Source organism: Diplotaxodon limnothrissa, linkage group LG6, assembly GCF_057381915.1.
Source record: "Diplotaxodon limnothrissa isolate DT_005_m linkage group LG6, D_limnothrissa_male_GT1.1, whole genome shotgun sequence".
NCBI lineage: Eukaryota > Metazoa > Chordata > Actinopteri > Cichliformes > Cichlidae > Diplotaxodon > Diplotaxodon limnothrissa.
In genome coordinates, this window is record NC_140601.1 from 4,736,428 (window position 1) to 4,764,285 (window position 27,858).

Below are 27,858 nucleotides of genomic sequence, written 5' to 3' on the forward strand. Positions count from 1 at the left end.
ACAACTTTACAAATGTGAGTACAAACAAATGAAAGCCTGACTGACTTAGAAAACTTACACACATGTTTGCAAAATGAATACTAGTATATTTATATTTATCCTTATCAATAGTAGATGATAATATTATTACCAATAATGATATAGTGATCTTATTGTTAATTAGGTCACTATATACAATTTTCAAAAACATGGTAAGCCACAACATGGTTGGACTTGTTCTTTTTCTTCTTTTGGCTGTTCCCGTCACCAGTCGCCACAGCATATCATCTGCCTTCATCTCACACTATCCCTGGCATCCTTTTCTGTCACACCACCCCCTCTTTTATCCATGAACTTCTTGGGGGTTGCTGTAACTCAGGAGGTGGGGCAGGTGATCTACTAATTGGAAGGTTGGTGGCTCCTGAAGCTCCATCTTCAAACATCCTTTGTCCAGTATATTCACTATCCCTCCTCTATATATGTCCAAACCATTTCAACCATGCCTTTCTAACTTCAGCACTGACATTCGATTTCCAGCTTCAAACTCATGATTCTGACACTCTTAACCTGCACAACACTATTTCCATGCTTTTCTTTTAAGGTTACACTTGCTTCATTTCTCTTCATATTTACTCTGTGGTAGAAGAGTGTGACTCCACCTCCATTGCAGTAGCATTTAGCTTAAAATACTGTTTTGTCTTTTTTGAATGCTCAGTCCCTCCCTTTTTATATCTTGTTGGCATATGCATCATATATGTTTTTGTTCTTTTGAGCTTTTTTCAGACCACATTGACTGGAATGAATAAAACAGAAATCAGGGCAGAAAGAGCTGTGCAAAATGAGAAAAGCCAGCTCAGGGATGTCAAGTTGAAGATTTTAATCCTTAGACCAGCTTTGTGGATGGGAACCTTTAGAAGAAGCTCTGATAAGCCTTTGAGCATGTTGTTGGTTAGTGCCTAGTTCACAGGATAAGTAAAGGCTGAAAAGTGCTGAGTGCTGCATCCACGCAGGTTGGCAGGCTGTGGGAAGTAATCTGGCTGTGGGCCTACCCTGCTGGAGTAACAGATGGCTCATTGCATCATGGGAGTTCTGTCCACAAATATCTGTAATAGTTGTAAATAGCACAAAAGCTGCAATAAAGGTAAAAAGGGCAGGTTTTGTTTTCAGTGAAACTGTTATGTTGCATGCTGTTTTACTGAACACAGCCTGTTAACGGACTATTCCAATGATTTTGGTTGTAACACTTTAAACAGAACATTGGAAACCTGACAGCCCTTGGAACTATTTTAAGTTTGTGGATGTTGTACAGGTCTGTTGTGAAAGTGAGGTTGGCGATCTTATGATGTTACTGGTTGAGTTTTACTTATGGTTATGCTTATGAGTGGGTACTAACCAAAACATATGAGCATGAGTAGCAGAATGAACCTCATCCAAGGGTTGTCTGAGTAGCAGAGTGAAGCTTTTGGTCATGCAGGAAGTAGACCGTTCAACCACATTGCAAGAGGACAGTTGAGGTAGTTCTGGCATCTGATTAGAGTGCCTCCTTTATAGAAGGAGGTGATATGGCCTCAAAATTATATCACGATATTTTAAGAAAATTTGCAATAATTATATTTTATGACAATATAAAAAAGGCTTTGTTGATGCTCAGTTCCTTTCAATTCAATTTCAGTTTTGTTTATATAGCACCAAATCACAACAAAATTGGCCTCAAGGTACTTTATTATTTTAAGGTACAGACCCAGTAATACACAAGCTCACAGTTGTAAATCAGTGACGCGGATCTCTCATCCTGCTTTTCAAGTGAGCTACTGTCATTGATGACAGTCTTCCTAATTTAAAGGTAGTCTATTGAAACAACGTGAACGTGAACCCTGAATTCTTATTACCAAAATGTATTTTGTAATTGTAGATGTTCCTAACTGTGTACCTCAGCAACAATAACCAACACTTTAGTGAAGTCCCCATCACACCAGAGACACTGTGCAGAGATGTGGTGGAGCTCTGCAAGGAGCCTGGCGAGTCTGACTGCTATCTGGCTGAGATATTGAGAGGCTCAGGTGAGTTTCTTGTGTCAAGTAGATATCCAAACTGCTAGTAGTGACCTAATAATAATAATAATGAATTGCGGTATTCATTCACGTGAACCTCAAATACACAAACACTGATATGGTTGTAGCTATATCTCAAAAGTAGCCATAATGTGACTTTCAGGTCAGGTGATAAGAACTATAGTTTCACACATAGTTTTTGGCCCTATAGTGTAATTATATCATGATTGATTAATTCCATCTCTTTTTGTAACAAAGGGTTAATGTTATATTCTTTAACATTGTATGCTTTTTTTCAATCAATCAGAACGTGTTGTTGGAGATGGAGAACAGATGCTGGAGGTGTTGCAGCGATCAGGACAGCAGAGGGGAGAGGTACGTTATCTCCTCCGTCACCAAAGAGCACCTGGACGAGAATCAGGTAAGAAAGAAATTTAATGGCTAAAGGTAATTAAAAAACTGACATACTATGTTATTTACTATGGGGCGATCGTGGCTCAAGAGTTAGGAGTTCGCCTTGTAATCGGAAGGTTGCCGGTTCGAGCCCCGGCTCGGTCAGTCTCGGTCGTTGTGTCCTTGGGCAAGACACTTCACCTGTTGCCTACTGGTGGTGGTCAGAGGGCCCGGTGGCGCCAGTGTCCGGCAGCCTCGCCTCTGTCAGTGCGCCCCAGGGTGGCTGTGGTTACAATGTAGCTGCCATCACCAGTGTGTGAATGTGTGTGTGAATGGGTGGATGACTGGATATGTAAAGCGCTTTGGGGTCCTTAGGGACTAGTAAAGCGCTATATAAATACAGGCCATTTACCATTTACCATTTAATAAAGGACCACACACCACCAGAACAGTCTCAGTACTATTTGGCACTCATAACATTTAAAAAGAAAAAATTAAAATGTCCAAACAGCCGTAACTACAGTACAGGTTATGATTTAGGTACAACATTTAGGTCTAAGCTAATTTATAATTATAAGTAATCAATTGAATGTTAATTATGAAGAATTTGATAGACAGTATCCATCCTCTCACTTTTGATGGCAGGTATGGATCCTGTGGTTAACTCAGTGGAGTGGCAGTACTGGTGTATCCCCTTTGTAAATATACAGATATACCTCTATCCATCTATTAGTTGATATACAGAGGTGGCAAAAGAACACACATTGTTCACATTTTTCACAAGTACAGATGCTTGTGTTTGAAAAGTAAAAAGGTGAGTGTTCCTCTAATTCTCTTGACAGTGTATATACAGAAAATATTGGCACTATTGAAGGTCCGAATGAGCACAGTGTATCTTGTAGGTTACTTTGCTTTCACTCGTTCGTCCATCCATCTTCTTTCGCTTATCCAGGGCCGGGTCGCGAGGGCAGCAATCTAAGCAGAAAAGCCCAGACCTCCCTCTCCCCAGCCACCTCCTCCAGCTTGTCTGGGGGAACACCAAGGCGTTCCCAGTCCAACCGAGAGATATAATCTCTCCAGCATGTCTTGGGTCTGCCCCGGGGCCTCCTCCCGGTGGGACATGCCCAGAACACCTCACCCAGGAGGCATCCTTATCAGACGCCTAAACCACCTCAGCTGGCTCCTTTTGATGTGGAGGAGCAGCGGCTCTACTCTGAGCCCCTCCCAGATGGCAGAACTTCTCACCCTATCTCTAAGGGAGAGGCCAGTCACCCTTTCTCTGAAGGGTGACTGGCTCACAGAACGAGTATCTGTGATCTCGTTCTTTCGGTCACTATCCACATCTTGTGGTACATAAGGGATGTAGATCGACCGGTAAATCAAGAGCTTCGCTTTTAAACTCAGCTCTCTCTTCACCACGACAGATCAGTTTAGTGTCCGCATCACTAATCCATCTGTTGATCTCTCGCTTCCTTTTCCCGTCACCCGTGAACAAGACCCCGAGATACCTAAATGCCTGCACTTGGGGCAGGAACTCGTCACTGACCCAGAGTGGGCACTCCACCCTTTTCTGGCTGAGGACCATGGCTTCAGATTTGGAGGTGCTGATCCTCATTCTCACCACTTCACACTCAACTGCGAACTGTTCCAGTGTGACCTGGAGGCCATCATCCGATGAAGCCAACAGAACCACATCATCTGTGAAAAGCAGAGATGAGATTCTGAGACCACCCAACTAAAAGCTGTTCACCACCTCATAATTCTGTCAAATAAAAATTATGAACAGAATCGGTGACAAAGGGCAGCCCTGGCCAAGAATGAGTCCGACTTATTGCCGGCTATCCGGACCAAGCTCTTGCAACGGTTGTATAAGGATCGAATGGCCTGAAGCAATGGACCAGACACCCCATACTCCCGAAGCACCTCTCACAAGACACTCTGAAGGACACGGTCTTCTCCCAGTCCACAAAACACACGTAGATTAGTTGGGCAAGTTCCCATGCACCCTCAAGTATCCTTGAGAGGGTAAAGAGCTGATCCTGTGTTCCATGACCAGGATGAAAACCGCATTGTTAATGCTGTATCAGAGGTTCGACTAGCGGGTGGACTCTCCTTTCCAGCACCCTGGCATAGACTTTCCCAGAGAGGCTGAGGAGTGTGAGCCCCCTATAGTTGGACACACCCTTTGGTCCCCGTTCTTAAAGATGGGAATCACCACCCTGGTCTGCCAATCCAGAGGAACCACCCCTGATCTACACACAACATTGTAGAGGCATGTCAACAAAGACAGCCCTACAACATCCAGAGCCTCCAGGAACTCAGGGCGGACCTCATCCACCCCAGGGGCTCTGCCACCAAGGAGTTGTTTAACTGCCCCAGTGACCTCGCCCCCGGAGATAGGCTAGTCGTCCCCCTCAGACTCTGCTTCCTCCACAGAAGACGTGCCAGTGGGATTAAGGAGGTCCTCAAAGTATTCCTTACAATGCCCGACTATGTTTTCAGTCAGAAGTCAGCAGCGCTCCACCCGCACTATACACATTGCAGGTGGAGCACTGCTTTTCCCTCCTGAGTCGTCTGATGGTTTGCCAGAATCTCTTCGAGGGAGTCCTCGTTAGAGACCAAATTTCTAAGATTTTTAGGCCAAAGTGCAATAACCTCAGTTTTATCTGAATTCAGAAGCAGAAAATTAGAGGTCATCCAGGTCTTTATGTGTTTAATAGACTCCAATTTTTTCTCGTAAATGGGGAGTCCTCTTCACACACTAAGGATAATTATGGAGTTCCACAGGCTTCAGTGCTAGAACCAATTCTGTTTAGATTATACATGCTTCTTTACATGCAGTATACAAAGTATTAAAGACAGCATTAAAGACATAAAAACCTGGATGACAACTAGTTTTCTGCTTCCAAATTCAGATGAAACTGAGCTTATTGTACTTGGCCCTTAAAGAGTCTCAGAGGGATGCTGAAAGGTTCATGCATTTATTACTTCCAGGCTGGACTAGTGTAATTTGTTATTGTCAGGATGTCCTAAAACTCCCTGAAAAGCCTTCAGCTAATCCAAATTGCTGCAGCAAGAGTACTGACAGGGACTAGAAACAGATTTCTCCTGTTTTGGCTTCCCTTCATTGGCTCCCTGTTAAATCCAGAATGGAATTCAAAATCCTGCTCCTCACATACTGTCATGGTTCACTGTGTGGCTGGCAGGAAATAGAACCCAAACACAGGAGTCATACGCGGGGAGGGATGAACTCAAAACGGCAGCTTTATTGCTGGAAAAACACATAGGTACTAAACTAAACACAAGGAGCTATAAACAAGAAACTCAAATCAAAAACCAGAGACACGAGGGAGCTACACTGGAAACACAAGGACATAGGAGCGCGGAGGAAACACACAGTGAGGGGACGACGCCACACAGAACAGAGGGGGACATTGACATAAGTACACAGAAGGTAACGAGGGAAGTGGAAGCACACGGGGAACACAGCTGAGGACAATTACACATAACAGAGTGGGGGAGGACACGAAATTCTGACACCAAGACGCGGACCTTAAACATAACACAGAGAGTACACAGAGACAGCCGAGAGAAGCAGAGAGAGAGAGAACATGATGGAAAGAGGAAAACACAGAGCACAAGGAGTATGAGCAAAACACAATAGCTCACATCACTATATACACGGCCACACAGAGGGAGACAAAGGGGGATAACGACACGAGAGGAAATCCAGTAAATTAACCTGAACAACTTAGGACCCATAGAATAACAAATGAACTTAACATGACACAGGAACACAGGAAAACTAAGAACGCTGGGTCAAATGACCCAGAATCTTGACACATACAAGGCCTTGAATAATCAGGCCCCATCTCATCTTAATGACCTTATAGTACCATATCACCTGATTAGAGCACTATGCTCTCGCACTGCAGGACTACTTGTTGTACCTAGAGTATTTAAAAGTAGAATGGCAGGCAGAGCCTTCAGTTTTCAGGCCCCTCTTCTGTGAAAGCAGCTTCCAGTTTGGATTCGGGAGACAGACACTATCTCTACTTTCAAGATTAGGCTTCAAACTTTCCTTTTTGCTAAGCATATAGTTAGGGCTGGACCAGGTGACCCTGAATCCTCCCTTAGTTACTCAGCAATTGACTGCTGAGTAACTAAGGCTGCTGGGGGCTTATTATTATGCACTAGTATTTTATCGTCATTCACCTTTTTCACTCACTATGTGTTTATATACATTGTTGTCAATCTTGGCTTATCCTGACCATCTTCTGCACCAACACTGGATAGGCAGTAGAGCATGGCTAAAATGATTAAATTCTTCATTAGTATTTACTGTGTTTTGTGTCCAGTTGGATCCAGGGCTGCAGATCAGATGATGAGGAGAAACCAGGTGAAAGCCTCGTTGGAGAGATGTCTGGAGAATGGGGTGAGAGACTTTTACTGTGATTTTGATAAAAATAAATCAGTGTGTTTTGCCTTGGCTTACATTTTTATTACCAACTAACATGAATCCCTTCAAACACATTCATAGATATTGCATTTTGAGTTTCTGTGATCAGCAGTCCCCAAACTTTTTTGTGCCACGGACCGGTTTATGTCCAACAACATTTTCATGGACCGGCCTTTAAGGTGTCGCAGATAAATGCAACAAAATAAAACCAGTACCCATACTAAAAAAAAGAAGATTTATTCATAACGCACGGGAAAAGACCCAGAGAAACCAAGTTAACGATAAAAACGATAAAAAGAATAATGCTAAAAACCGACAAAAACCCTGAAAACCATGAATTTCACATCCAAGCCTGAACTCTCGCAGCCGGGTACCAAACGACTCATGGACGGGTACCGGTCCATGGCTCGGGGGACCGCTGCCGTAAATGGCTGAACAGAAAGTTGTGCATTGCACCTTAAAATGCATGAAGGTTGTGACAGCTGGACAGTGTAATGTGTCTTTTAGTATTTCTGTCTGTGTGAAAGTGAACTCTGACTGTATCTGCGTTACAGGTTTCAGCTCCTTGTCTGGACATGACGCTGAATGAGCTGCACGACCTGGCAACCCGACAGCAGCAGCAGATCAGTGCTCAGCAGCAGCTGCTGGCCTCCAAGGTAAAACACACCATACACAACTATTACTACTGTTACTACTACTGGTGTTACCACTTATATTGATGCTGATACTATTTTAAATGCAGTTCACAATAACCTCTTGCAGTTGCCTATGGATGCTTATTAACTACTTCTTGTACTCCGTTTGCCCCCTGGACTAGTATACCAAACAAAGCTCTGTGCAAACAGAGACTAATGTTCATACTAAAGTGATGTACATGATTCGACTGTGACTACACAAGCCTTCTATACCTCATATGAATGGCTAGATATATTTTACAAGATGTACTGTAAATTTATTATTTATTTATTAACCTTTATTTAACCAGGAAGATCCCATTGAGATTAAAAACCTCTTTTTCAAGGGAGACCTGGCCAAGATAGGCAGCAGCAGATGTCTCACAGTTACAGAAATTACTCAAACACAGGCAGCAACAACACACATGCAACAATAAGTGAAAGAATACAAATAAAATAAAAAATAAAATTCAATAAAATTCAAATAAAAATAAAAAAGTCAATGTTTCATGTCTTCCAGTTAAAGTATATCAGGAAGAAATCGGTGTAGCTGTTTAGCATGATATGATATGATAAAGACCTGAAAAGCATTGTGTTTTGCAGGAGCAGCAGCTACGGTTCCTGAAACTGCAGGATCACCAGCAGCAGCAACAGGAGGCGTCAGAACAGGAGCGGCTGTGGCAGCTCAGGAAGAATGCGCATAACCAGGAGGCCAAACTGCGACGAGTCCGGGCCCTAAAGGGTCAGGTGGAACAGAAACGCCTAAGTAATAGCAAACTAGGTCAGTGAGCCATGCGACTACATAGGCTTTGTAACATTTTGCAGAGCTTCTTTATTCTTATCCAAAACATTAGTTTTGAACTGTTTTATGTGTCACATATTCCTGGGCCTAATTGTATAAAATCAATATGAAGCACTAATGCACCGACAAGTTTGGCACATTAGTTTGGGGCAAACATCAACATGGGAAAAACATTAGAAAACTATTTAAGAAATTTTTCGTTTCATAAATAGTCTAATTTTTGTATTTTTTAAAATAAACTTGGGATTTTTTTAAATGGGAGCTAATATTCTCATATCCAACTCTATATTTCTGTTCACTGACTATCAGAAAAGCTAAAGAAGAGGTACTGGCGCCCCACTGTTCATTTTCAATCCCAAACTCGTGGTGTAAGTCAACTTTCTTTTGACTGGCTACCCTTCTTAAACAAAAGGTTTACAGGCAGCTGGTGTTACGTATAAGGAGAAGAGGCTCTAAATAAAATTCAACCGTCCAAGTTGTTATTCAATTCAATTTTCTTTTATACAGCGCCAAATCACAACAACAGTCGCCTCAAGGCACTTTATATTGTAAGGTAGACCCTACAAAAATACATACAGAGAAAAACTCAACAATCAAATGACCGCTTATGAGCAGCACTTTGGCAACAGTGGGGAGGAAAAACTCCCTTTTAACAGGAAGAAACTTCCAGTAGAACCAGGCTCAGAGAGGGGCGGGGCCATCTGCTGTGACAGGTATACCAGTACAGGCCGTGGTCATACATGAGAAATCAGTTGCAAACAATCCAAGTAACGCAAGCAACAGGAAAAGTCAATGAAATACTCTAAATCAGATCAGTTAGGATAGTAGTAGGCAACACAAGGAATACTAGGAATTACTGGAAAGCTTTACTGCAAAGAGTACAGTCTGGCTTAAGATTGTTGTGACGGTATATATACTGAGGAGACTGACTAACTGAACACTGGCCTGGCACAAAAATAGCAGGAAACAGAACAAAGTAAAGTGTAAGACAAATTTAAGTAAAACAGAATGTGACTGTTCATGATGGTGTGATTGAGATGACCATATTAGGGATATGTGCTTTTACTAATCATCATCCAGAACCATGTGTAGAAAAATGCTTTCTGATAGGAATTGACTACATAAATTTTAACCGAATATACGTGGTAAATCTGAATCAGAGAAACTATTAATCTCAGAGGAAAATTCAGTTTCAAAGAAAATGAGTGCAGAAACAGAGATATTGATAGATAAATGTTAAGATAAATATAGAGATAGGTATAAATATAAATATAAAAGGACAAGTATGTGCAAATATGTCATGGTGTACAAAAATGAGAGGGTGCACTGAGATGTGATTTGTTCCGTTCCACATGTGTGGACCTGACTGAAGAGTTTGATAGCAGCGGGAAGGAAAGACCTGTACCACAACTCAGACAGGCGAGGTTGAAGGAACCTGTTGCTGAAACTACTCTTCAGATTGTCCAGTGTGTTATGGAGGGGGTCCATGTCCATGATTGCCTGCAGTCTTGCAAGCATTTTGTCAAAGATCACCACCTCCGTGGCGAACTTCATGCCAAAAACAGACTCGGCCTTCCTGAATTTGTTCAGTCTGTTTGCGTCCTTCTCTTTGATGCATGCACCCCAGCATGCCACAGCAAAGAAGCTACTGCTCGCAGTGTTCAAATGACAGAAAAGAATGCTAAACAGCACGTCGACACTGCTATATAAACACCATCATCAGATTAAAAAAATGAATACTACCTTTTATGGTTTACAGCAGGGATGTCAAACTCAATTGCACAGGGGGCCAAAACTTAAGGCACACTTTAGGTCGCGGGCCAAACAAGATAAACATTTATTGAACACTAAAACAATGTTTTTTAAACATAAATATGAATAAAAACAGACAGGAATATTATTCCAGAAAAAAATAAACTTTAAATATTTTGCTCTTCATAAAAATATATCCTGTCAAAATTATGCAAGTTAGAAATATGAACATGCTGCCAAAACCCCAGAAAAAATAAATGAAAGCAAACACAAGGTTGGAGCCGCATGTAGCTGAGGCGTTGCTTCAGGAATGGAACTAATAAACTGTGCGGGCCATTCAGTGTGGTACTTTGCCTTGAGTGTATCATTACACTGCAGCTCCATCTGAATCTGCACAGGTGCAGTTTCCACATAAATGGGTTGCAAAGCAGCTCGAAATTCTCTTTTTGTGCTTCAAAGTCACCAAAGCGCCGGGCATACTCAGTGCGCAGTGCGCTCAGTTTATCAGCAAAGTGCGCCGACTTGGTTCAACATTACTTGGCAACAGGGAAAGTGAGGTGATAGGTTTGTAGTTTGAACCTATTTGCTGGAACGTTCAAGACAATTTGATTACACAGCAAAAGCAAGACACAAGTAGGCAAAGTTCTTCGTGTTACTCATGCATGAGGGAGAGAACCACGACAAGCGCCGTTCCTTCGCTTGACCCCAGTCGCTCTCGTCCGCTCCCCCATAACATTGTTCCTTTATTGAGCTCACATGAATACACATAGGTTCATTAACACATGACGTATACATACACACAAAGAGTACCTTGCCTGTGCGTTGTGTAAGTATGTGTGTGTGTGTGTGGGGTCAGTGTGTGACCCCATAAATGACTTCCCTAAACCTGCTGGTCTGTAAGTCCAGCAGTCCATCTAAACAAAAGGCACTTAGACTAAAACTGACATGGCTACGTTTATCCTACCATAAAACAACAAGAGAAGGTACGCCCTCTCCCATGCTCCCAGGATGTGGTGTGAATGCCAGAACACTCTGGAAGTCTTTGCAGACTCCTAAGGATCACACATCGTATCACTACACAATCGATTATACACCTCTAAGCATATATGGTTAAATATTGCTAAGCATAAATGACAATCAACAATATAAACCTGACATGAGGCAAGTTGCACTGGTGCATTTGTGACTGCTTCACTTCAAATGCCTTCACTGCATCATACATGCCGTGTCCATGAACTGACAGATTTCCTTGCCGAGCTCAAAAACTCTATTGAGAACTTTTCCCCAACTCAGCCAACGGACCTCTGTATGATAAGGAATGTCAGCAAGCTCTGAATCTATTTCCTACATAAAAGACTGAAATTGACGGTGATTCAAACCTTTAACTCGGTGATCATTACATGCTCCATTTTTAGGACTCTACCACACAGCCTTTCCTGGTGTGTGATGCAGTGATATGCTGTTAACTCACCGGTACATTTCTCCTCCTTGCGCATCTTTACTCTCATCCTGCCGACGAGTCCACTTTTTTTCACCGCACAACACCGGCGCTCCATCTGTTGTAAGTCCAACAAGTTTGTCCCAGGGCAGTTTCATGTCGGTCACACTTTGACATGCGTTTTCAAAAATGTCTTTTCCTGTCGTTGTCCCGTGCATCGATTTAATGTCCAATATTTCCACTCCACGGATGAAGATGGCCAGCCGTGCAATGTCCATCATGTCTGTACTTTCATCCACAGCAAGAGAGTATGTCCAGTACAAGGTTTTAAAAAAACCTATTCAAACTGAAAATGAGTGTAATGGTTATCTTTAAATAAGTAGTGCAGGGTACTGCGGGATGACACCAGGATCAATTAAGGACTGCAATGATATGATTGTGTTGCAGTGGAGGAGATCGAGCAGATGACCAGCCTTTTCCATCAGAAGCAGACAGAGCTGCTCGTGGCTGTGGCGAGGGTAGAGGAGCTGAGCAACCAGCTGGAGAGACTGAGGAGCAACAGTCTGGAGCCTTCTCTTCCTCTTCTTCCGCACCACCACAACATGTCTTCTACAGCTGAGCTGGAATGTCTCTACAAAGAACTGCAGGTGAGATGTCAGCTGAGAATTTCTCTTGCTAATATTAAATTATACTTTGCTGTTCTACAATTAAATTAAATGTTTGCCATATTTTCTGCTTTCTTTACAGTATGATATAAATATATATCGGATTTTTATAGCAAAATTTGTCATTCAGCGTTCTTTGATGAATGTGAAAATCTCTTGACATTAATCAACTACAGACATAAAATCATATTTCTACCTAATAGAGAGAGTGAAGATATCGATGATACTGTTATGCCTTTACACAAATTACTTTGTATTGTGGAGGGAAATATATTTTCTGTTTCTGTAGCATTTGTAATCATAAAAAGGCAGTAAGAGTAAGAGGCAGTCCGACAGTAATATTTGAGGTTGTCTGCGTAGAAAGTTGTCATTTCCATACCTTAGTTTTTCAGTTGTGGCTCCTTCTGTTTGCCTCAGATGGTGGGTGCTGCCTTTCTTTGGAGGCATAATGACTGTGTGCAGGATCGCTGAAGAGAGTACGGTTAATCAGGGTTTTTCTGTATTTGTAATCACATGGGTGCATGCAGGTTGGGGAGGCCTGTAAATGAAAACCAAATTAAAGCATCCAGTATGTTTTCTCATTATCACTTATGATCAGGTGTGACAGGGGAGCAAAATTCCCTACCTGATAAACGGGGGACTATGGTCTTATCCTAGCCTAATAAATGGAAAAAATAAAATGATATAAATGAAAGCCTCTTGCACTCTTTTCTTTAAATTAAGTTCAGCGTGTCAGAAATAGTGATAAGTGCTTAATACATCATAGAAAAAACATTTCTCATTTGGAGCTCTTGAGTACTCCATCATTGCATTTGTTCTGTTTAACCCTAAACCCTAATTATAATTGATAATTATATAGAAGTTTGCAAACAAGCCAGCAAACAGGCTTACAACAAGCCAATACAGATGTGAAACATGGCTGAAAGTAGCCACTGGTTGTTGTTATGTTCAGAGGTGGCAAAAGTACAGACTTTACAGACTTTTAAACAAATAGCTATTTTCTGTCGCCCACATTGTAGACGGTGACTTTGTCTCCACACCTAAACAGTACAATGAGTCAAGAGTTAGAGTGGGATTCAGCAGGTGGGGGAACCCTGAGATCTGTGCAGTAGCTCAGCATAGGGAAAAGAATCACAGTCATTTTTCATGTAAGCTTCAGTAGGTTTTCCGTGTCGCTGTTATCAGCTGACCTGCTTTTTGTGGATTTACACAACTGAATTCAACACGATGTAAGCAGTTTCACAAGCTATCTTGGCTGATATCCATCCCTTACACTGACACAAGGTAGTACAAAGTTGGAATTCACTGAATGAACCCAAGCGTCATCAGCTTAAAGCTTGTTCACTACATTAATGCAGTAATTTAATGCAACAGTTGAATAACACAAAATTAGTATAGCTTTGTTTGTTTTGCAAAATGAAAATACATAATTTATCAAAACACATCATATGTGATTAAAATTATGACGTCACATGGAAGCTTTAAATTTGCAGTTTATCAAACGTCACTGAGCAGTCCTTACCTTTAAATCTAACCTCTCTTCAATTCAATTCAATTTTATTTATATAGCGCCAAATCACAACAAAAGTCGCCTCAAGGCGCTTCATAGATACAGAGAAAAACCCAACAATCATATGACCCCCTATGAGCAGCACTTTGGCGACAGTGGGAAGGAAAAACTCCCTTTTAACAGGAAGAAACCTCCAGCAGAACCAGGCTCAGGGAGGGGCGGGGCCATCTTCTGCCACCGGTTGGGGTGAGAGAAGGAGACAGGATAAAGACATGCTGTGGAAGAGAGACAGAGATTAATAACAGATATGATTCAATGCAGAGAGGTCTGTTAATACATAGTGAGTGAGAAAGGTGACTGGAAAGGAAAAACTCAATGCCAACGCATCATGGGAATTCCCCGGCAGCCTATGTCTATTGCAGCATAACTAAGGGAGGATTCAGGGTCACCTGGTCCAGCCCTAACTATATGCTTTAGCAAAAAGGAAAGTTTTAAGCCTAATCTTGAAAGTAGAGATAGTGTCTGTCTCCTGAATCCAAACTGGAAGCTGGTTCCACAGAAGAGGGGCCTGAAAACTGAAGGCTCTCCCTCCCATTCTACTTTTAAATACTCTAGGAACAACAAGTAGGCCTGCAGAGCGAGAGCGAAGTGCTCTAATAGGGTGATATGGTACTACAAGGTCATTAAGATAAGATGTGGCCTGATTATTTAAGACTTTGTATGTGAGGAGCAGGATTTTGAATTCTGGATTTAACAGGAAGCCAATGAAGGGAAGCCAAAACAGGAGAAATATGCTCTCTCTTTCTAGTCCCTGTCAGGACTCTTGCTGCAGCATTTTGGATTAGCTGAAGGCTTTTCAGGGAGTTTTTAGGACATCCTGATAATAATGAATTACAGTCGTGCAGCCTGGAAGTAATAAATGCATGCAGCGTCACTCTGAGACAGGATATTTCTAACTTTAGAGATGTTGTGCAAATGGAAGAAAGCAGTCTTACATATTTGTTTAATATGTGCGTTGAAGGACATGTCCTGGTCAAAAATGACTCCAAGGTTCCTCACAGTGTTACTGGAGGCCAAGGTAATGCCATCCAGAGTAAGAATCTGGTTAGATACCATATTTCTAGGCTTTTCAGGGCCGACTACAATAACCTCAGTTTGACCTGAATTAAGAAGCAGAAAGTTAGTGGCCATCCAGGTCTTTATGTCTTTAAGACATTCCTGCACTCTCATCCTGTCTGTAGTGCTGTGCAGTATATTTTGGTATCAATCCAATACCAATACTTTTAACATATATTGGCAACTTATGTTGGGGAGAGAAGTGTGTCATGACTTAAGACTTAAGAAGAGGTTCCCAAAGTGTGTGGCCCACCCCCTGGGGAGGGGGGGGGGGTGCAGAGCCATTGCAGGGGGGGGGCATGGTAGCATAATGGACAGGTTTTTGGCGGGGCTTCCACACATACGCAAAGCAGGGTATGAAACATCGCCAAATATGTTTCCAAACCAACTGCCTTCCAAGCCAAAGACTAGAAAATATGGTGAAACATATCTTCCCTTTGGCTTTACCTGCACAAGGCCAAGGTAGGCCTCCCCTGTAGAATTGGTTTTCCCTGTGTCGGGAGCACGAACTGGGCTCTCCAAATCACGGACAAACAGTATCCCACATTCTTGATGTTTAGTTCACAAACACTTCTTATAATGACCAACTACACTCAACAAAAATATAAACGCAACACCTTTGTTACTGCTCCCATTCCCCATGGGATGGACGTAGAGACCTAAAATTCATTCCAGATACACAATATAACCATCCCTCCCAAACAGTGGTCACAAATCAGTCCAAATGTGTGGTAGTGGGCACATCTGCTATATTGAGATAATCCATCCCACCTCACAGGTGTGCCACATCAGGATGCTGATCTGACATCATGAGTAGTGCACAGGTGTACCTCAGACTGCCCACAACAAAAGGCCACCCTGGAATGTGCAGTTTTGTCTCACAGCAAAATGCCACAGATGCCACAAGCAATGAGGGAGCGTGCAATTGGCATGCTGACAGCAGGAATGTCAACCAGATCTGTCGCCCGTGCATTGAATGTTCATTTCTCAACCATAAGCCGTCTCCACAGGCGTGTCAGAGAATATGGCAGCACATCCAACCGGCCTCACAACCGCAGACCTCGTGTAACCACACCAGCCCAGGACCTCCACATCCAGCAGGTTCACCTCCAAGATCGTCTGAGACCAGCCACCCAGACAGCTGCTGGAACAATTGGTTTGCACAACCAAACAATTTCTGCACAAACTGTCAGAAACCGTCTCAGGGACGCTCAACTGCATGCCCGTCGTCCTCATCGGGGTCTTGACCTGACTCCAGCTCGTCGCCGTAACAGACATGTGTGGGCAAATGCTCACATTCGATGGCGTCTGACACGTTGGAGAGGTGTGCGCTTCACGGATGAATCATGGTTCACATTGTTCAGGGCAGATGGCAGCTGAGAATGTCCCAGTTCTTGCATGGCCAGCATACTCACCGGACATGTCACCCATTGAGCATGTTCGGGATGTGCTTGACCGGCGTATACGACAGCGTGTACCAGTTCCCACGAATATCCAACAACCTCGCACAGCCATTGAAGTGGAGTGGACCAACATTCCACAGGCCACAATTGACAATCTGATGGACTCCATGCGACGATGTGTTGCACTGCATGAGGCAAATGGTGGTCACACCAGATACTGACCGGTTCTGGGTCCCCAGACCCCCAATAGCGCAAAAAACTGCACATTCCAGGGTGGCCTTTTGTTGTGGGCAGTCTGAGGTACACCTGTGCACTACTCATGATGTCAGATCAGCATCCTGATGTGGCACACCTGTGAGGTGGGATGGATTATCTCAATATAGCAGATGTGCCCACTACCACACATTTGGACTGATTTGTGACCACTGTTTGGGAGGGATGGTTATATTGTGTATCTGGAATGAATTTTAGGTCTCTACGTCCATCCCATGGGGAATGGGAGCAGTAACAAAGGTGTTGCGTTTATATTTTTGTTGAGTGTATATGGGCTCAAATTGTGGTCATAAATATTTAGTATTTGTAAATCAGGATTTGTATGTGTAAAACGAATTTGTGTGTGTGTAAAAAAGATTTGTGTGTAGACTGAGCAAAAAATACACGTGAAACTCTGCACTCAAGTTTCAAGTTACAAGTACGAATTTTGACCCTATTTTTCTTCCTTTCATCTGATTGGCCAATGTCAAGTCAATCACAAATTTAACTATCCAATCAGAGAACAGATGGGTTTGGCTATTGGAGGGGTGCTTTATGGAGCTTCAGGTCCTTGAAGGGAATAAATGCCCTTTTACATGCCAGCCCAGCGTTTTCCTTCATCACCACGAAGGAAAACAGTCTGTGGTGGTCCGAGTTTGGTGATTTTTGTGTCACAGGTTTACGTGCTTAATACAGGGACCTCCAGAGCCTTTTCAACAGCGCTGTGGACCTCGGGGTGGGGAGGGGGGGCAGTGTTGTGGAAATGACAGTCTTCACTAGTGGGGATAGTTACAAAGCATTCTTCGTTATGAATTAGCATACATGTTTTACTGAACATTTGAAGGACCAGCAAAAAAAAAACAAACTCTTGTAGAGGACATAAAGTCAGAGATAGAAACGACAAGGAGCAGGTGCATCTAGTACAGGTAGAGCTGCTGCAACAACCCACAGAGCTCAACAGCCAGCGCAACAAATTCTGGATCCTTGGCCTTTAGTTAGCATTAGCAGCACATGCTGCCGCCGATGTGAAAGGACCTTTAGGCTGCGCACTGTGACTCACAGCAATGTTCCCAGATCAGCACTAACTTTGTGTTAAACTAATCCCAAAGTAATAATGGTATTTCTAACCACTGATATACCACAACTTTATCCTTTCAACAGCTACTGAAAGTTAGGGGTAGTGATGTGCGGATCGATCCTGAAATATCGGTTCCTCCGATACCAATCACTTATGTTCTAGAATCGATTCTGACATTAAAATATCGATATTTTAGTAATTTAGGGTGATAAATATATTTTACAGTGTTTATTTTTCAGATAAAATACGTTAAATGTCACCGTTATTATTGGCCGGCCCGGAAACAGCGGGGGTGTCCAAATTCAGAGGCTGCTTCCACCTGAGGACCCGGCCTTCGCGGTCTAAAGAAAGCCGGGTAGTACAGCACGAGCTCCCTCGGTGGAGTGAAACTCTGCCATCTGCTCCTTGCTATCTAAAATATAACCCGGGCGCTGGCGTAAACTCTCGACCGTCTCACACTTCTGTTTAATCATTTTCTGTTTGACGTTTATTCAGCTGTGTGAAAACCCGGAGGAACCCTTCCGAGGGATTAATAAAGTTACATTTAATTTAATCTAATCTAATAACTTTAATTTCAGCCAAACCGATTTACTCACGAACAAATAAAACACTGAAAAAGCCAAACAATAACATTTTTTAAGTTATCAAAGTGACTTATATATCATGTTTAACCCGAGTAGTGAAAGACCGCGGGGGTTTGAAAACGATGTGTCGATCGTCTCAGATATTTGAAGTTTACACAGCTACATTCTCACCTGAAAATATGTCAAAAGCTTTTTTGCGACCCACAAAGACAAATAAGAGTAATATTAAAACTAAGTAGCTGCCGCCATTGTTGGAAACTGGAATTGGCTGGCCGCGCTATGAATTCTGCGATATGGTTTTTCAATTTTGTTGTCCGGGTGGAAAAAATGGCGTCTCCAGGAGATTTTCAAGAGGGGCACTGAAATTCGAGATTCTCCCGGAAAAATCAGGAGGGTTGGCATGTATGGTTGTGGCAACATCACTAAACTTGTCAAACACCTCAGAGTAAATCATCTCACAGAATATGACGAGCGTATGCTGAGGCGAACTGAAGAGGAGGAGAGGGACAGGTGCTGCTAGGGCGAGACAGACGTCTCTCACAGAGTCCTTTAGTGCTGCAGGCAGGCAAGGTGTTCAAATAGCGCACTTCAGTTTTTTATTTCTATATGATGAACTCTGCATTATTAAGTGATAAGAACAAGTAATCTGATGTCCTGTAATCATTATGACGCTATAATTTGAGATACAATAAATAAAATACGTTTTTGTACAAAGTATCGGTATCGGATCAGTATCGTCGATACCACCCTGAATATTACTTGGTATCGGACCGGAAAGGAAATCAGTGGTATTGCACATCACTAGTTAGGGGAGCTAGCTTCTCTCGGATATTAATATAGCGATCCTCCAGCTTCAAACTGTATTACCCTTCAAGGACCTGCAGTTCAAAAAAGCACCCCTCCGACAGCCAAACCCAGGTGTGGATGTAGCGTAAAAGAGTTAGTAGTGTATTTTATTACTACCTGTAATTTATTGCAGGTTACTTGTATTTGTTTAATTGTTTACTAAATGTAAACTAAATGAACATTTTTCTTATAAAACAAAGGGGGGCCTAGCAAAAAAAGTTTGGGAACCACTGATATAGGGAGTGATTTGATATCAGGCTGTACATACCTCTATCTCACACTGTTAGTACTTCCAGCTACAGTTGCTAGGAGGTTAAACCTAGTGTCTAATAAATTATTCTAGACAATATTTTTTCTGTTGGTTTTCAATCATACTTTGACTTCTCACCCCCTCCTTTCCAAACAGCTAAGAAACAAGCTGAATCAGGATCATAGTGGCAGGCTGCAGCAGCAGAGAGACAGCTTGAACAAAAGGAACTTGGAAGTAGCTGCGATGGACCGTCGGTTGGTTGAACTCCGGGAACGGCTCTGGAAGAAAAAGGCTGCTTTGCAGCAGAGTGAGAACCAGCCAGTGAGTTTATATAGGAAAAAAATATCAGCAAAAGTAGATTTCTACAATTTCAAGTTTTTTTTGTTTGTTTTTTGTACAAAACATTTATTTTTGCTTTGTTGTTGTTTGCTTAATATACAAGTACTGATCGAAAAGGCTGCAGCAGTCAAACATTTCTGCTCACTCCAGGTGGCTTCAGACTGTACAGCCCCACAATATAGCATGGGCTCCAGAGTGGCAGCGGTGGGGCCGTACATCCAGTCATCCTCCACATCAAGCTCTCAGGGGCCACCTGTGCCGGTCCGCCAGGAGATTCTGGTGAAGCCAGCATACCCAGATGGCACTGCCACCCTGCCCATGGCTGATTCATCACTGAAGCCACCTCCTAGGCCTGTCAAACCAGCCTCAGGTACATGTTTCCGTGATGTAAGAAATATATTTTTCTATGTTTTGAGTCTGTCCTAGCATGCTGAAACACTATATGAGTCTGAGTTAGTCACTTCTATTTCTAGTACCAAAACTCTACTTGATGTAGTTATCTCTGCCTCACAGGTTTCAACACCTTAAAAACAAGCAAGATCTTTGACTGGGAAAGCTCATTTTCCGAATCCAGTAGGGGTTACGAGCATGCCTCCACTCTGCCTCGCATGTCGAGTCTAAGCTGCCGCAACTCAGGTCAGTTAGGTCCTGTTTCTGTTTTACCTTTTGCAGAAAGAGGATTTAAACTTTCTATGCCTTTACAATCATTTGTTACTACATTTCTAATCTGACACATAAACGTTCAGGCATGCTGATTCATTGAGACATTGAGACATTCACTGAAAACCTAATTTAAGGATAGTCTATCCATGCATTCATATCCATGTACAAATGACAGGCTAATCAACCTGAGAATAGAAGGAATGAGATCTGGGAGATAGAAAATTGTTTAAACAAAGTCCCACGGATGTTAGAGTTACTTTCTCTTTTCTAGGTGGTAAGACCGCCATAGACAAGAGCTACTCTGGGTCCGACATTCCTCCTCCCATCCCCTCACGATCTAATCGTTCCACAGAGAACCTGCTCAGGGACAATCAGGTATCAGTGGGCTTCCATTTAGTCTCTACATCTCATACAGCTAAAATAAGGGGAAAATCCTGTTTTGTACATACATTAGCCGCACCTGACTAAAAGCCGCAGGTGTTTCAATGTTGACTTATCATATGTAAGAGAATATGCACAAAGCGAATTGTCAGGAAAGAGACGGCTGTTTGGAGACACACCTCTTTTATTAATATTTTGAAAAACAAGTTATGGGTACATATTTGCATAACTTTTTAGGTATATGTACAAGTAGCGGTAATTACAAGTACGAAACATGTACTGTGCTTCATAAATGAGTAACAAATGTAGTACATAACAATAACCTACAGCACACCAGAAAAATAGATTCGGCCTACCTTCTAGGCTCAGGTGCAGTGACACGGCTTTAACAAGAAGAAAAGTCAGTCATTCACCATCTTTCTCTTCTTCCTGCACTAAAACCACCAAAGTCCTCTTCTCCAGTGTCGGAAACGAACAGGCTCAGGATGGCTTCGTCATCCACTCTCCGCTTCTTTCCTTCGTTGTCACTTTCAAAACCAAAGAAATCCTCGTTGTCAGAGTCAGAGTCGAACACCCTCAGAAGAGCCGTGGCGGTGTCCTCCTCTCCATCATGCAGCAGTCCAGCCCTTCGAAATCCGTTGGTGATCGTGGATGTTTTCACACTTTTCCACGCTGTCAGAATCCACCGGTGGAGTTGGGCATAACTTGCTTTTTGCAAGTTTATCGCCGCTCATCATCCACGCCTCCGGCTGAACGTGTAGTGCTACTTTGAAGTTTGTTTTTCGCGCTACTTCGTACGGCACTACGTACGGCACTACGTACGGCACTACGTACGGCACTACGTTGCCTGGCGGACGGACGGACATGTGACCAACATACCACTCTTGAACCCCGATACTGTGTGTCTGATCACATGCCCTTCCGACAGGCAACGTAGTGCCGTACAACAGCGGAACAAACAAAACAAATCGTCTTACGATATGACAAAAATCATGGACAATCCACAGAAAAGCTGCACCTGACTAAAAGCCGCAGGGTTCAAAGCTTGTGCAAAAAGTAGCGGCTTATAGCCCGACAATTACGGTACAATAATTGTAAGGTTAAATATGAAAAGTCAAACTCAAACTGGTTAATAGCTGCTGAGCACTTACAATTTTAATGTAAAGCCATTTTACATTTCAGCTCATTTTGATATTTGATTTATTGCTTCATTTTCTGTATTTTGCAGTTATATCATCAATCTCTGAGTATAACCCTGTGTTTCCACGTTTGCTATATTTTACTTTCAGGTCTCATCCAAAAGTCTTTCCAAGTTGACAGCACCACCTCCAGTTCCCAGCAAGCCCAAACCATTCCGATCTTCTGGCCTGTCAGCCTTCTCCAAAGCCCCCTATAACACTGGCACCTTCCCTGGTAAGGTGAAGCCAGTTGGGGCCCCCCTCAGGGCTCCAGGAATTCTATCCAGTCATAGCAACACCCTCCCTTTGCCCAACAAGCAGGAGAGTCCTCCAGCTGCTGCTGTGCGACCTTACACCCCAGAACTCTCTGATTGTCCCCCACCTGTGCTTCAGAAACCTCAGACCCTGGCGGCTTCCTCAATCTACTCGATGTACACCCAGCAGGCTACACTGGGGAAGGGATACCAACATAGTGGCCAAGGAACACTGCCTCGGAGCCAGCCCCGAGGTAATCCACTGATACGGTTGCCCGTGTATTAGAATACTCTTCCTGTTAAGATAGGGCTGCACAATTATGGCCAAAGTGATTTTTCTGATTATTTTGATCAGTGTAAGATTGGTCCTTGGAAGCACTGGTCCTCCTTATTCACCAAAATGTAGTATATGTCTTAGTAGAAAAATATGAATTGAAAAAATTTCACCAAAACATCAAAATTCAGTCAACAGGGGAGAGGCTTTTGCATTTACATCTTTGCAGAAAAATAAGGTGTGTGCGACAAACTTGCCAACACTTGGTCTTGGGGTAGAGCATCACTTCCTGTTCCTGTTACAGCACACAGTGGTGTTTTAAGATAAGATAAGATAAGATAACCTTTATTAGTCCCACACGTGGGAAATTTGTTTCTGTAGCTTATTTCGATTCAAATTTGATCTAAAAACTTATATTATTACATAGTGTAATCCTTAAATGCTTTATCCAAAGCACACTTTCTGTTGAATAACCCGCTAATTATATTCAAAGTATTCATTCATCTTTAGGGACTCACTACCTTAGCTTAGCTCGTAGCCGACTGACTAGTACCTTGGCCTCTTCACTCTTCACACCACCACACAACCAAACTGTCCATGTCTCTAATAATTTCCCCCCCACAAAAAAAGCGTGACTATCGAGAGTTGGGATCAGGAAGCAGAGTCGCAGTCTTACGCGCCTCTCCACAGCTTCTCTCCCCCTGTTATCCCCCAAAACCCCATGCCCTTAGAGACTGTGTCTGTGTCCAAACCAAGAAAAAACAAACCAAAAATCAGCAAAATAATGACTTAAACATAAAAAATCACAACAAAAGAAAAACATAGTATCCACAAATGCACCAAAGAGTAAAATAGTGTCTATTATTAAATAATATAAGTCCCTGTTAGTAATTGATCTACAAATTCCTCCACCTTACAGAAACCTGGTTACAGCAGGATGATTATGTTAGTTTAAATGATTCAACAGCCATGAGTTATACCAACTGTCCAAAACCTCGAAGCACAGGCTGAGGACGGGGTTTGACAGCAATCTTCCACTCCAGCTTATTAATCAACCAAAGACAAAGGCAGAGTTGTAATTTATTTGAAATTACAGCCACACAAACAGCTTTATTTGTTATTGTTCACTTGGGCCTCGCGGTTTCTGGCTGTTTTCTCAGAATTTTTATCTTATTTAGTGCTCAGATAGAATAATAATAATAGAATAATTATTGTAGGTGATTTTATCATCCATGCATTTAATCCGTTGTATTCAAAATGAAAAAATAACCCACCCACCACTTTAATCATACACTAGATCTTGTTGTGACATATGGGATGGAAACTGAACAGTTAACAGTATTTCCTGAAAACCCTGTTTTGTCTGATCATTTCCTAATAACATTTCAATCTACAATAATGGATTACACAGCAGTGAGGAATAGATTTCATCACAGCAGATGTCTTTCTGAAAGTGTACAAGGGGAGGAATTATATCCTTAAATTAAGGATATAATTCATCCCGTTGTCTTCTTCAATGTCATGTGCCAACAGCAGATCAGCAGTAAAAAATTACTCATAACAATCTCACAGATGTAACATCATGTACTTTCAGAACCACTGATATTTATTTTGTCTCTTTTTCTCCAATTGATCTTCCTGAGTTAACTTCGATAATTACTTTATAAAAAACCATCAGTGGTCCTTTAGACACCATTTCTACAAAACTGCTCACAGAAATCCCGTCATTACACTGAGGACACTGAGGTGAGACCAGGCATGAACAGGACCAGATACCAGACAACCTAGGCTAGAAATACAGATAACTAAACTAGGAACGATTGACACAGAGAAAACTGGTGGTGGTCAGAAGGCCCGGTGGCGCCAGTGTCCGGCAGCCTCGCCTGTGTCGGTGCGCCCCAGGGTGGCTGTGGCTACAATGTAGCTGCCATCACCAATATGTGTGAATGTGTGCGTGAATGGGTGGATGACTGGATGTAGTGTAAAGCGCTTTGGGATCCTTAAGGACTAGTAAAGCGCTATACAAATACAGGCCATAAGCCTGTCTCCTAGAAGTAAGATACGGAGTATTTCACTCCATTAATTATACCTGCATGATGGATGTAAATAAAACTTATAGCCCAGTACTTGATAGCATTTCCTCTGTGATGTTGTACTTGTTCAGACTATATTTTGGAAACTTCACCATGTGAGGTGAAGGGAACAGCTGTGACTGGTATTTACTGGCATGTTGTCAGGGACTGATTTAGATACCACTTGATTTGCCTTTGCTTTGTAGTCTATTGGTAAAGCAAGCTTTTTCAGTATCAGTATTTAGGAAAAACAGGTACTTATCTATCAATAATGACGTTTTTTGGGGGAGTTTTTTTTCCTCTCACCCCAAACAATAATCAAACATGTAATTTGTAATCTGTGCGTTTGTTTAATGGAGGTCAAATAGAGCTTGCTGTGAGAAACGTCTTGTGAATCCATGTATTTTCTTTCCTTTCTTAGTGTATGGAAAACCAGTCCTTCCAGCCAGCAGCAGGCAGCAATCAATCAGCTCAGAAAACCATTCCTTCAATTCTGAATTTTGTGCACCTGACGGAAGTGAAGCTGACAACAGTTGCCCAGGTAACACTGAAGGTATCGGAGGAGAAACAGCGGAACACAGTATCCCTCGCCCGCTCAGCCCCACCAAGCTCCTCCCCTTCATATCAAACTCTCACAGGAACCCCAGTGATGCTGACCTGGATAATCTGCGTCGCCGGCTGCAACATGCACCCCGACCCCTGAAGAAACGCAACTCAATCACAGAGCCCGAAGGCCCAGCAGGACCCAACATTCAGAAACTGCTCTACCAGAAAACCACTCTGGCTGCTATGGAAACCATCCCCATGGAGACGGCTAATTCTGCAGGGATCCATATACAGCCTACAGTTCATGAGGACGGGATGGGTGGCATAGATGGAGCAGCCAGGGTTCAGGATGAAAGTGAAAGTGACTTGAAAGAGCCACTCCCTGAGAAAAGTTTGACCCCACCCCCACTACCCCCTTGCTCACCCATCTCTGATCCTACTTCCTGCCACTGCATGCTATCACCGCTGGAAGACAAGGACAAGGAGAAAGAGAAATGTCCATCAACCTTAGCTCACCAGGAACCGTTTCTAGAGGAGTTCCCTCCTTACCCACCCCCACCTTACCCCAGCTGCGGGGAGTTGGAAGAGGGAGATGATACCGTTCCCCTGCAGCCACCAGAGGTTGCAGGACAGGTCACAGTTCTGCCGGTGAGTGATTTTGAGAGGTTATTAAAAATCCAGTTTGCCTAAAATACAAACACAATTTTTTTTCTAATTCATTGCAGTTCTGTTTTCTTCTTAGGGTAAGAAATCAATCCTCCATAAAGCTGGCAAAGAGCAAGCCAACCACAATTTGCGGGTCAAGTTCAACCCTTTGGCCCTGCTACTGGATTCATCTCTGGAGGGCGAATATGATCTTGTTCAGAGGGTTATCTATGATGTGAGTCACACAAAACAAATAGAATAAAATAGCCCATTATTATCATTGTACATGTACCAAAAAATTGTGGGAGCTACACACTGCTATACTTATTTTATAGATCCACTAAAAAGATTTATACTTGCAAATTCCGTGATTGTTCTTCACCCCAGGGTATATGGTCAGTATGTTACTGTGTGTCTTTCAGGTGGATGACCCTAGTATGCCGAACGACGAGGGCATCACGGCTCTGCACAACGCAGTTTGTGCCGGCCACACCGAGATTGTCAAGTTTTTGGTTCAGTTTGGTGTCAATGTTAATGCTGCCGACAGTGACGGCTGGTGAGCCTATGTAGGAAACAGTAGAAAACACGGGCAGTATAAAAGATGGACTTAGCCATGGTGACACCTCCGGACATAACTTCCGGATGTTATGTCTGTCTTTTACATTGTCTATGGTAGGAAGAAAACAAATTAATTTGGCACAGCACCAGTCCTTATTAACTAACTACTCATTCTCCTTCTGTTTGTGTCTCCAGGACGCCCCTTCACTGTGCTGCCTCCTGTAACAACGTTCAGGTCTGTAAGTTCCTTGTCGAGTCTGGAGCAGCTGTATTTGCCACAACATATAGTGACATGCAGACAGCTGCTGACAAGTGCGAAGAGATGGAAGATGGCTATGCCCAGTGCTCCCAGTTCCTCTATGGTGAGACAAAACCTGTTAACATATTAACAAAAGGGGTTCAGGGAGATAAGCCTCATAGTTCATAACACATTTGTTGGTTTCAAGGACAATTTCGCAAATCTTTCAAGGGGTTGAGCGTGTTCTGTAGCAACAAGAGATTTACTGATGTATGATGGGTGTCTGTGCAGGTTACAGGCGAGTTTGGAATTTGCTTAATTGTTCTTTAGGAGATTTAAAAGATCTTTGGTGCCATAAGGATCTTGTTATGATCTGCCTGGATTTTGAGGACTGTTGCATAGGTTCATGCATTTTAAGGGGGTTTGGTTCAGACCAGTTATATCAAGGAAGTAAATCAATTTTGTAAAAGTTTTCTAGACTTGTGAGGCTTGTGTTTCAGCAAATGCACTTGGACTTAAAGTAGTTTAAATGTGTCTCAGGTTATTACATTTTCACATAAAAGCTTAAAGAATATCAGACTCATTAACTTTTAACCTATTTTTGTCTTTTTAGGTGTTCAGGAGAAGATGGGTGTGATGAATCACGGTGTAGTGTATGCCCTGTGGGACTATAAGCCTCAGAGTGACGACGAGCTTTGCTTCAGTGAGGGTGACTGCATGACAGTGCTGAGAAGGGAGGATGAGGTGGAAACGGAGTGGTGGTGGGCACGATGCGGTGACCATGAGGGATACATTCCCCGAAACCTTCTGGGGGTGAGCCGCCCATGCCAAATTTAGCAGAGCTTTTATAAACATTTTAGACTGAAGCTACTCATAAGGAAATGTTCAGATTTCTGGGTTTAGGGTCCCATTACATCAGCATTTAAAACTTTCTTGTTAAAGTAAAAAAGCATCCCAGGAGAATATCAGAAAAATGTAATAAAGAATAAGACAGTAAGATTTCCTAATGTGCGGGAATTAAACTGTCTAGTCTGCCAATCTGTTGCTACTTCAGGTTGGCCTTAAATCACATGTTTTAATCAGATTTAAAAACTGCTTTGAGAATCCTGTTACTTAACAGTCTTAAGTTTGACGTTTCAGTATTTAATGTTATCTTAATGGTGTTTTAATGAGAAACTCTCTATCTTTCATTCCCAGCTATATCTGAGGATCAAGCCCCGGCAAAGAAGCCTGGCCTAAAAGACGGCTTGTGTCTCTTTCAGAGGACTACATGTTTCCACGAGAGAAGTGCATCATGGGAATAAACCTCTGGGTTCTTATAGTAGAGGAAAAAAAGTCAGATGTTGTTGATTTTTAAAAAATAAATGTAAAAAAGGAAATGTTTCTCAATCTTTCATTGAATGTGAAAAGGATTTAACCTCATCTGGATTTCTCAGGAGCTTTTTTGCATATTTGTCA

At 42.5% G+C, this 27,858-nt stretch overlaps 1 protein-coding gene across 2 annotated transcripts; it reads left to right on the plus strand.

Annotated features, from left to right (window-relative positions):
* The first annotated feature begins 1,891 nt into the window (after positions 1-1,891).
* Positions 1,892-27,639, plus strand: LOC146629978 (apoptosis-stimulating of p53 protein 2-like). 2 transcript variants are annotated; one of them, XM_085355515.1, is made up of 17 exons: positions 1,892-2,039; positions 2,338-2,451; positions 6,782-6,858; positions 7,437-7,538; positions 8,160-8,337; positions 11,996-12,195; positions 19,409-19,573; positions 19,742-19,961; positions 20,105-20,227; positions 20,526-20,629; positions 21,925-22,321; positions 24,835-25,607; positions 25,702-25,839; positions 26,027-26,160; positions 26,358-26,524; positions 27,014-27,213; positions 27,598-27,639. In XM_085355515.1, exons 1-17 carry the CDS (start codon positions 1,892-1,894, stop codon positions 27,637-27,639), a joined length of 3,282 nt encoding a protein of 1,093 aa, XP_085211641.1. The 2 variants fall into 2 exon arrangements, with proteins under 2 accessions (XP_085211641.1, XP_085211642.1); XM_085355516.1 differs by having other exon boundaries at positions 20,544-20,629.
* Positions 27,640-27,858: the final 219 nt, after the last annotated feature.